Genomic DNA, 11,445 nt, shown 5'->3' on the forward strand with positions numbered 1-11,445 from the left:
ATATGGAGTATGCAGGAAATTGAAACAAGTAGAATAAGCTGTTAAACAGATGAATCAAGAGATGAACAAGCTAGATCAAAAGCTGGAGGCTTTACAGGCAAAACTGAAAGAAACACAAGATGCATTGGCAACTGATTTGTATAGTACTCAATTGATCACAGAAGAGAAAGAAATACTACTGGAGCTGGAGAAATAGGCTACTATCCAGGAAAGAGTCCTTAGACAAAAATCTAGAGTTGTATGGATCAAACAAGGAGATTCAAATTCCAAGTTTTTTCATGCTCAACTCAAAGCAAGACAGGCCAAGAATAATATTGCTACTATCTGTAATGAACATGGAATGCAGTTAACTGACCCAAAGCAGGTGCAATAGGAATTCATAGGGTTTTATCAAGGTTTGATGGGAAACAGAGCACAAGAACTACCTTGTGTAGATACTCACATTGCTAAAGATGGTCCTTATTTACAGAGAGACCAACAATTGCTACTGATTCAACCAGTCACAAAAGAGGATATTTTACAGGCATTAAGAGAGCTACCAAATGACAAGGCCCCAGGGGTGGATGAGTTTAATGCAGAATTCTTCAAAGAATATTGGTATGTCATAGAAGAGGATGTGAGTAAGGTTGTTGTATAGTTTTTTGAAACTGGGAAAATGTTAAAGGAAGCAAACTGCACCACACTCACTCTAGTACCAAAGGTAGCTAATCCCACATATGTGAAGGAGTACAGACCCATCGCTTGTTGTACAACTTTGTATAAGTTGATAGCAAGAATTCTTACTGACAGACTCAAACTAGTAGCAGGCACAATTGTTGGACATTCACAGTCAGCATTTATAGCAGGAATGAGTATCCTAGATAATGTAATCATTGCACATGAGCTAGTGAAAGGTTATACGCAGAAGAGAGTTTCTCCTAGGTGCATGGTAAAAGTTGACATCAGAAAGGCCTATGATTCAGTTGAATGGGATTTCCTTAGAACTATTCTGCTAGATTTTGGGTTTCTCGGGAAATTTGTTGGGTGGATTATGGAATATGTGACTACTGTAAGCTATATTATATTGATAAATGGAGGGATTACTCCAAAGTTTGTGGCAAGGAAGGGATTGAGACAGGGTGATCTCATGTCCCCGTACATGTTTGTGCTAATTATGGAGTACCTCAATAGATCCCTCAAACAGTTACAACATAATCCAGACTTCAATTGTCACCCTAGATGCAGTAAGATGAAGCTGGTACATATATGATTTGCTGATGATTTACTCAAGTGTCGCCGGGCTGATCGAGTTTCAATCCAACTAATGATCCAAGCTTTTAATCATTTCTCTGATGTGTCTGGGCTGAAAGCAAACTTGGACAAGAGTTCTCTGTACATTGCTGGAATTTCTCAGGAGCTGAAGTAGCAGATTTTGAACAAGATGCAGTTTGCACCAGGAGAACTGCCATTCAAATACCTGGGGGTTCCAATTTATTCCAAGAAGATTACTGTACAACAATGCATGCCAATTGTGGAGAAGATGATATCAAGAATTAGATGCTGGACTACTAAATTTTTATCTTATAGTGGAAGGGTGCAGCTGATCAAAAGTATTCTCTTTGAGATACAAACATACTGGGCTCAGATTTTTGTCTAACCTAAGAAGGTTATTTAACTCATCACAAGTATATGCAGAATCTTTCTATGGACTGGAAGTTGTGAAGCATCAAGGAAAGCTCTAGTCTCTTGGGAATCATTGTGTATACCAAGATCATCTGGGGGTCTAAAGTTGATAGGCTATACCTTGTGGAATAGAGCAGTCATATGCAAGCTCTTATGGGCAGTATCTACAAGAAAGAAATCACTATGGGTGCAATGGATACATGGATATTACATAAAGAACAAGGAGATAGAGTCCATGAAAACACCTACACAAGTTTGCTGGCTTATGAGGAAAATATTTGATGGAAGAAATTGGTTTGGCAACAGGAACTACAAGGTGGAACTGGGAAAGTGCAGCAAGGGTGATAAGTTCAGCATCAAGGCAGCTTATTTGTCCTTTCAGCCACAATATCAAAAAGTTCACTGGAAAAATCTTACCATGGAGGCAAGGCATATTCCTAGACATCAATTCATTCTATGGCTAGCCATAAGACAAAGGCTTGCAACTGTGGACAGAGTAGAGAGATGGGGAATAAATATTCCAAAGGATTGTGTTTTATGCTCCAAGGGAACTACAGAATCACTAGCTCATATGTTCTTTGAGTGTAAATATGCAAGAGATATCTGGAGTTCTTTATTGAAGTGGATGAATGAAAACAGAATTCCTAAAACATGGAATGATGAGGTATGCTGGATGGCAAAGAGGTGTAGAGGAAGCAGAGAAAAAGGCCAGGTACTAGCATGGTTGGTTGCTGCAATAGTTTATCATGTATGGAGTGAAAGGAATGCTAGAAGATTTCAAAATGAAAAGAGAGAGAGTCAACAGAGAATTAAACAAATCAGCCTCCAACTGCATATTCGAGGACAGAGTTATAGCACATGGAAGAAGATATTAGATAGTTTAAATAGTTTTCCTAGCTAAGAGTAGATAGCTTATGAAAGTAAATGCAAAAGTTAACACTCTTAGATAGAAAGAGATAGAGATAACTAATTCTTGAGTCCAAATGGAACTAGTGGCTGTAAATATATAATTTTGGTTGAATAAAATTTTATTTTAACCAAAAAAAACTTTGAAAGAACTTAAATTATCGTGGAGATATGAATCCTTGGCAAACAATATGGATGTATTATAATTATATCAAATAATTCGAATAAGAAAAAAATTTATATAAGGTAAAATTTAATTGATTTTAAAGTCTTATACATTACGGCTTCCTACTTAGTTCAAATAAGAAAAAAAATTAATTAATTTTAAAGTTCTAGCAAATAATAGGAAAATAAATAAATTGAGTTTATCATGTGAAATATATTTTTAATATATACCACTTAGTCCACCTGTAGAATTCTTCTAGAAAAAACAATCTTATAAAATCGAAGCAAAACATCAATCCCTAATCACTAAATAACACAATCTAAACAATGAACAAACATGAAACGAGAATTCCCAACTTTGTTTTTTGTCAACCGACAAAATTAGTTTATATTAAAAACCTGTAGCATTACAAGGAGCAATTATAGAACATTCCCCTGGGTTACAAAAAGAGCAGATGGGGAGAGGTATTTGTTGTTATTGACGTAAGTCTACAGCAATACATTCATTAGATGGATCATCTAGACAAAAAATAAGATGATCAGACTGTGCCGCAAAAGATATTTTCCTTAAGTGGTTAGTGCCTTGTTGATCTTCTTGCAGTGTTGTTTCCAAAAAGGTTGGCGCCTTCTGTAGTAGTTGCAAGTTGGGTCCTTCGCTTAAAGATGCTTCGTATTTGGCTAATCTATTTGCTACACTATTTTGCTTCCTGTAAATATGCATGATGTGTGGGCTACCCAGCTGGCGCCGTACGTGAGCTGTCTCATACGGCTCTTCCTAAGAACTTGAAGCCCCCTCTCTCTAAATAGAAAAAAAATGCATTTACAAGACAAAAAAGACTTTTTCAAAAAGCCTTTGCACTCCTATTCAACGGGGCTATTAGAGAAGCAGCTTCGTTCCTTGACTTCTTTTCTCAGTCAAGTCGTAGCAAGTATCTGCACTCAGAAAGTAAAGATAAGTGTCGCATGTTATTATTTTTCAGCATAAAAATTACCTCAGTGGAGTCGATATTGATTTCCAGTGGTAAGAGTTTACGTTGCCATGCTAGATACAAACCTTGGAGCAAGGCCTGTAGTTCCATCGAAGTAGATACTCCTGTAAGTTTGCTTCCAGCGAATCCTAAGATCCAATTATCTGTGGAGTTTCTAAACACCCCTCCTATCCCAAGACTAGGAGGGTTTGTAGTAAAGGCACCATCTGTATTAAGTTTGAAGGCGTCGTTTGTTGTTGGTTCCCATTTAATATAGAGACTCGTTATTTGAGCAGGTGGACGGTGTTTTTGGATGAGATAATAATATTCGTTAGTCGAGGATACTATTTGTTGAAAGGAGGTTTGTGTATTAATATGTTAGAAAATGTATTTATTACGGCAGTTCCAGATGTACCATATTGTGAAAGGCATGAGTATGTGGGAGGGTGTGTGTGTTGGTGTTGGTATATTAGAGTGGATAAGTTTGTAGAGGTCTTTTATGAGGGGTTTATTATGATCGGTATTTGTTACAGAGTTATGCATAATTCCTAGAGTATGCCATATGATGGTTACTAAGGTGCATTGAAATAATATGTGAGCAACGGTTTCATTCTGTTGGTGACAGATAAGGAAGCTTGGGGATGAGGTGATATTGAGTCTATGTAGATAGGCGGTTGTTGGTAAACGATTATGGCTAATTTGCCACAAAAAGTATTTGATTTTGGGTGGTAATGATAATGCCCAAATCCATTTAAAGTTTTCAGTTTGGTGGTGTTGATTTTTATTTAAATCTTTGAAAATTCACTGTCAAGTCCCCATATAATTTTATCGAAGGTGTTTGGGTTATGAAGTGGTTGAATATAAACGTGTTCCAATTGTTCTGCTAAATGTGTTGGTAGTTCAAACGGAAGGGCTTGGATGTTAATCTGTTGTTGTGTTAAGTAGTGGTTGATAGGTTTGGTCATTTTCGGGTAATGGGACTTCTAGTTGTGTTCTTAATATTATATTAGGCCCTAGCCAAGGTTCTTTCCAGAAATTTATGTGCTGGCCGTTTGCCATATGCCATACTATGCCTTGTTGACAAAATTTTCAACCTAAGGTCCCTTCCAAGTGTTTGAAAAGAGTTGGGGATTTGATTATGTGTAATATTTATTAATGAGAGTAGATGCCATAAAAAATTTGGAGATGAAAAAAGTCTTCAGGCTAATGCGCCTAGCAAGGCATTATTCTTTTTAGTTAAATTATGAATCCCAAAAAAATCCCCCATTTTCTTTAGGTTGTTGGATTGTAGCCCATTTAATGAGGTATAGTTTCCTTTTATTTTGAGTTGTGCCCCATAGGAAATTTTGTTGGTATTTTTCCATTAGGTTAATAATGTTGCGTGGTAGATGAATGAGTTGCATTACATGTGTTGGTAGTGCGTTCAGTGTATGTTTAATTAAGGTACTTCTTCCTGCCATACTGAGCATATAAGTTTTCCATCCTGCAAGCATCATTTTTAAGTTGTCTAGAATAAATTGGTAGTCGCTTCGGCGGGGTGTGTGGTTGAATAAGGTATAACCTAGGTATTTCTCAAATTTTATACCTTCGCGCATACTAAATGAAACCAACACAAATTGTTTATCCCTTTGTGTCGTTTGTTTAGAGAAAAATATCTTTTATTTGTCTTAACTAATTTTTTGTCCTGAGTGGTATGCGAAAGATGTTAGAGTGTCAATAATAGCATGGACACTTTTAGGAGTTAGTTTTGAGGTTAAAGTTATGTCATCGGCAAAGAATAGATGTTAAATGGAGGGTCCCCTACGTGAGATTTGTACAGGCAACCAATTGTTATGGTCAACCTCCTATTGTATTTTACGTGATAAACATTCCATGCATAAAATAAATATATATGGGGAGAGTGGGTCACCTTGTCGCAGTCCCTTTGTAGGCATGAAAAATTTCGAAGGAGAGCCATTTAGTAGAATAGAAATGGATGATGAGGTGATGCACGACGTAATAAGCTTGATTATAGAGTGTGGGAAGTTGAAAGTGTAGTGTTTCATTGATGAATGCCCATTCCATGCGATCGAAAGCTTTTTCAAGATCTAATTTCAATAGAAAATTGGAATTTCTTCCCATTTGATGTCTGAAATGGGTGAGTAGTTCTTGAACTATGATTGCATTGTCTGAGGCACGACGGTTTTGCAGGAAGGCAGATTGCTCCGGACTTATAATTTTATATAGAAAAGGTTTTAGTCGAAGGCCTATAATTTTGGTTATTATTTTATAAAGAGTATTACAGAGACTAATAGGATGGTATTGAGTTATGGATGATGGGTGTGCAACTTTTGGGATGAGATAGAGGTAAGTTTGGTTAACTAATGGGGGAATTTCTTGGGTGTTGAAAAATTCATTACAAAAGGAGATTACTGTAAAAGCTATGGATGTCCAGTATTTTTGATAGAAATATGGGTGGAGGCCATCAGGTCCCGGTGCCTTGAAGGGTTGGAAAGAGTTAATTGCTTTAAGGATTTTTTTTATTGTTAAACCTTTTTTAATGCATTTTTGATCGTGTGCATTTAGTAATTTATAATGAGCTTTGACATAAGAGTTGGTAGAATAGCTGTGATCGGTTGTAAAAAGCATTTTGTAGTATAATTCTACCATTTCGTTGACTTTTGATTGTTCAAAAACCCAATTTCCTCCAAAGTCCTTTAAAGCAGTGATGCGATTTCTTCGTCTCCGTTGTATAGTTGTTTAGTGAAAGAACTTTGTTTTTGCATCTCCTTCTTGTAACCAATTTATACGAGATTTTAATCTCCAAAAGTCTTCTTCTAGCCTAAGGATTTCATTATATCTGTTAATAAGGTCGAGTTCTAGGTAATATAAGAACGTGCTGGTAGTGCATTTTGGTAATTTTTGAATACCATTGATCCTGGCAAGAATATTCCTTTTCTCCTTGAATATGTTTTCAAAAGTTGATTTATTCTATTCCTGGCATTATTTGTAAAATCTTTAATTGCATCAAGAATATTTTTATTTGGTGTCCAGTTTGCAAGTATTAGTGCGTTAAAATTTGGGTGGGAGGTCCACATTTTTTCAAATCTAAATATGTTACTTCTCCTAAAGTGTTTATGAAGATTTATAAGTAATGGGCAGTGGTCGGAGTGTGTTCGAGGTAAATGTTGGATGTATGCATCTGGAAATTTATTTAGCCATTCATAATTCCCCATGCATCCATCTAGACGTTCTAGAATTCTTTGGTGTAGCATTCGTTTATTAGTCCATGTGTATTTACTACCTCTATAGACGAGATCTATTAGTTGACAATGATTAATGCTTCGTAGGAAGTTATCACATTTAGTGTTATTTACTGCATTTCCTCCAAACTTTTCAGAAGCCCTTAGGATTTCGTTAAAATCCCCCCCCCCCCACTAGGAAAGGTAGCTTTATTGAATCATGAATGGCTTGCATGTTTTCCTAAATAATTTTACGTGCATTGGTATCAATTTTAGCATATATAGCCAAAAATAACCATTTATTAGCGTTTGATGGTACCTGGACAATTGAGTGGATTTCCTGATGTGTAACTCCCACTTGATCCAGTTGTAGAAGGTCACCGTGACATAACAAAGCTATCCCACCGACTGGCCTACTGTTGGTGCATGTGCGATGTTGTTGAAGCCAAAATCATCACGTAAAATAGTGTGATCTTGTAGATGAGTTTCCAGTAATGCAACTAATGCAGGGTTGTGATAGTTGAGTAGTGATCGAAAGTTCCTTCGAAAATCTGGTGATTGAGCTCAGCGATAATTCCACATGATGAATTGTATCTTCTTATTGGTTGTTTGTTCCATTAGAGGGGTTGGATGTCCCTCCCTTTGTTGTGTTTTCATTTGTAGCATGGATGGAATCAGCAATATCCCATATTTCTCTACCTCCGGATTGGTCGTTGGCCTTATATTTAGGGAACAACTTCTTAGCTCCTTTGGGCATATGATCACCACTTTTCCTTCGTACTGCTCTTTGAGGTCGTAATACCTGTTCTGATTGAGTAAGCAAAGGATTGGTCTTGTCTCCCTGATGTTTGCCATTGTTGCTGCCACCTCTAGCTATGCAATTTCTTCTAGTTCGTCTAGAATGTGAGGGGGTGTTGGGGGTGGACTCTTTGTAGTTGTTGGAAGTGGACTCATTGTAGGCGTGAGTGGTTGATATGGGGAGGCTTGGGCATGCAGTGGTGGTGGTATCTCTATCACTGCTCGTGGTTGAATCCAAGAAACCAGGGAGTGAGCTAGGAGTTTTGGTGGATAAAATGGGAAGTCTGTGGTTGGTGGTTGCATTTGGTAGTGATTTTGGTGGTGGAGTAGGTGGGTACAATGGAGGTAGGGGTGTCATGTGTTGGTAGCTGTGGAGTGTTGATGGTGGATGCATTGCCCATAGGTATTGGTTGTAGAGGTCGACCCCATTCTCATTCCTTCCGTTACTATTTGTGCCATGTCTGCCGGATTCTGAATCATCACTATGACATCTTGATTCTCGATTTCCATCGTAAACGTGAGAGCATGATCCTAGAGACTCATTTCGAGCCATGATTGTGGGTAAGCTTGCATGGAAGGAAACTGAGAGATGTAGATTGGTGGTGGGTGTGGAGTTTGGTTTGGAGGCTGCATGGTGAGGGTGTTAAGTGTAATTGGATGTTATAGGAGTTGGTGTTGGTGAACAAGGTTGTTCTCCGATACTGAAAGTTTAATGGGGTATGGTTCATGATTTGTTGTAATATGGGGTTTAGTGTTGCTTGTAGGAGTTGGATTATTCAGGGGAATTAATGACGGTGAGGCAGAGACGTGTTATTATTGAGAGGGTAGTTTGTGCGGTTGATTTGATGTGGGTTGTGGTGGGTTATTAACTGAGGAAATGGCACGTAAGCGGTCTATAGGTGTAAGGTATGATTTTGCTTGGGCCTTGGTGTTGTGTGTATTGGGTATCTGAAAATGGGGGAGTGCAGAAGGACCATCTTCGTTGGGTAATGCTTGTGTGGGTGTGTCTTCCGGTGTTTGGGGGTGGTAATTTGCAAGGGAGTGATTGGTAGTATGGGCGGTTGAGTTGATGAGTTGTCATTGGAGAGTTGCTGAGTAAGGTTCCTTTCCACGTGACCTTTTTTTTAATGTAATAGTAGGTGTGGTTTGTGCTGACGGGGACTGACTAATGGAACTAGTTAGTTGGGCTGGTGAATCATATGTGGTATGGGCTTTCGCAATTGGGCTGCTGGTTAAATCTGTAGTTGGGCCAGTGTGAGAGAAGGAATATACTTGGTTAGATGAAGAGAATGTTTGGTCGAGCATGTCGCTATCTTCAAGGTCTTGGACTAAATTTGTTGTATTTTGGTTAAAAAACTTTGGAGGGGTAATGTGGTCTTTTTCTAGTGTTATTGGTTTAGGGTTTGTATGGGGTACGTGGGTTGGTTTATCTGACTGGTGGAATGTGTTAGCCATCATTGAAGAAGACGGTGGTTGAGGAATTGGGGAGGAGTGTGAGGCATTACATTGGGGTATATGGTGGGTTCCTCGTTTGGTAGGGCATCTATTCAGGCGCCTTGGTGGGAATGTGACTGTTTTCCATTCACTTGATGCTGGTTTTTTGGTTGTTAATATTTGTTGGTTGGGTGTGCTAGCATTTGTAACAGGAAGTGTGCTATCGTTTGGTGTTATAGTGAGTGTTGTCGGTGAGGTGCTTGGTGGTGTAGGATATGAACAAAGATTTGTAGTGTGCCCAAGTCTACCACATAACGTACATAACATGTTAAGGCCTTCATAGAGAATTGTTTGACGATGCATGCCGATGAACACATGTGTTTTGAGTGGTTTTTCTAATGGTGCTTCAATACAAATACGCGCGTACCTTCCTCTGGTGGTGGCACTGGTGCAGGTATCTATTTTAAGCAGTGTGCCCACCTTTGCTCCCACGTTTTGGAGTATATCGAAATCATAGAATTCCGTAGGTAATTCAGGGAGTCGGATCCATATGGCAAAGTAAGTTAGTTGGGTTGCTGAGGCGATGTTAGAACGGAGAGAAAATGATTAAAAATAAACCAAGGTACTTCATGCAGGCCCTTATTCATATTTTCTTCCTTTTGGAATTTTATTAGGAAGAAATCTGAGCCTAGATCGATAAGAGGAAGGTTTTCAGTAGGTTGCCATAATGTTTGGATTTTAGTACTTAGTGTTTGGTGTCCAACCTTTCGTCCAAAAACTTTGATTATGACAGAGTACTTCCAGGGTGAATACAAACGAGTTTTGTCAGCAGTGAAGAGTGGGATAAAATTATCTGGATCAGCTTCAATGGTTGTCTCCTCAAAGTCTATGTTGAAAGGTTGTGGCTGGTTATTTGGTTGGATATGATGAACGGTGGTATTTTGTAGTAGTGTTTGTTTGAACGATTGGGGATGTTGATGTGAAGTTTGAATGCTAGGAGTGTCAATATACATGGAACTTAGATCAGGTGGTTCAAGGGGGTTGTTGTCTGGGGTCGTCATGGTGTGTTTTTGGATGATAGAATTCCCAACTTGAATACACGTCAAAACAGAAAAGAAATATGATCTTTTAGCTAATCTCCACCGATGTCGGTTTATATGTGTCTCTATAATCGATTCCTATTAATTAAATTGGGACATTTAGCAGCCGGAGGAGTATTTTAGGATTTAATATATAGGACCTAAATATTAGAGAAAATAATTAAATGACTCTTTTGTTTAGTGTGAAATTAATTTTTGAAAGGTAAAAAAGGGGAATTTGCATCTATACCCGTTTTTTGGGTCACGTTTTAACTTGTGCCCGCTTTGCAAAAAAAATTGCAAGTGTACCCACTTTTTCGCGTAACTTCAGCATACAGGGCTGAAGTAGCAAAGGCAACTATGCAAAACTTCAGCATTCTAGTAGACGGGCCTGAAGTAGCAAAGGCAGTGCTGAAGTTTTTTTTGTCGTGGATAAGATGTTGAAGTTATTTAGTTCATTTGTAAAAACTAAGCACAAAAATAGCTGAAGTTTTTTTGTCCTAGATTCATTAGTTTTGTCATAAAGCTTTTCAAAAACTTCAGCATAAGATGCTGAAGTTATTTAGTTCATTTGTAAAAACTTCAGCACTAAATAAGCTGAAGTTTTTTGTCCTGGATAAGCTTTTTCAAAAATTTCAGCAGAAGATGCTGAAGTTATTTAGTTCATTTGTTAAAACTTCAGCACTATATAAGCTAAAGTAATATTTTGCAGGAAGAGTGAAATATAAACTTTATTTCTTTCGTTATTAGTAGTCTTATTGCTATTTTCCACAAATGTTCTTTCGAATATAACCAACGAAAATTTCTACCAATGTGTTTGCCAGAATTCTGATTACTATGTCTCTTTTTCCACAGCTTTCGTCACCCCAACTAATGCTTCGTTCACCACAATCTTACAATCCGCAACACAAAATCTCAGATTGTTAGTGCCCTTCAGTTGTTAATAGAAGAAGAAAACGAATGAGGAGAAGGATGAGGAGAAAGGGGCTGAAGTTGTTTAAAAGATGGGTACAAGTTAAAACTTTTTAAAAAATGGGTATAGGTTAAATGGGGGCGACCAATAGGGCATCCCGTGCAATTTTTACGGTAAAAAGGTCGCTAAGGACTTCGTACTTTTAATATAGTACAGATTAATTTTAATAGTGGGCTATTATTGATGGGCCACCGTATTGGGCCCTGAAAGCCCAGTAAAGTGGCAACCATCTCCCGGGA

The 11,445-nt window shown here is 38.0% G+C and overlaps 1 protein-coding gene across 1 annotated transcript; it reads left to right on the forward strand.

Moving 5' to 3' along the window:
- The first annotated feature begins 1,897 nt into the window (after positions 1 to 1,897).
- Positions 1,898 to 2,563, forward strand: LOC142182282 (uncharacterized). Its single transcript, XM_075256479.1, has one exon. It carries the CDS (start codon positions 1,898 to 1,900, stop codon positions 2,561 to 2,563), a length of 666 nt encoding a protein of 221 aa, XP_075112580.1.
- Positions 2,564 to 11,445: the final 8,882 nt, after the last annotated feature.

This window comes from Nicotiana tabacum, chromosome 6 (genome assembly GCF_000715075.1).
Source record: "Nicotiana tabacum cultivar K326 chromosome 6, ASM71507v2, whole genome shotgun sequence".
NCBI classification, from domain to species: domain Eukaryota; kingdom Viridiplantae; phylum Streptophyta; class Magnoliopsida; order Solanales; family Solanaceae; genus Nicotiana; species Nicotiana tabacum.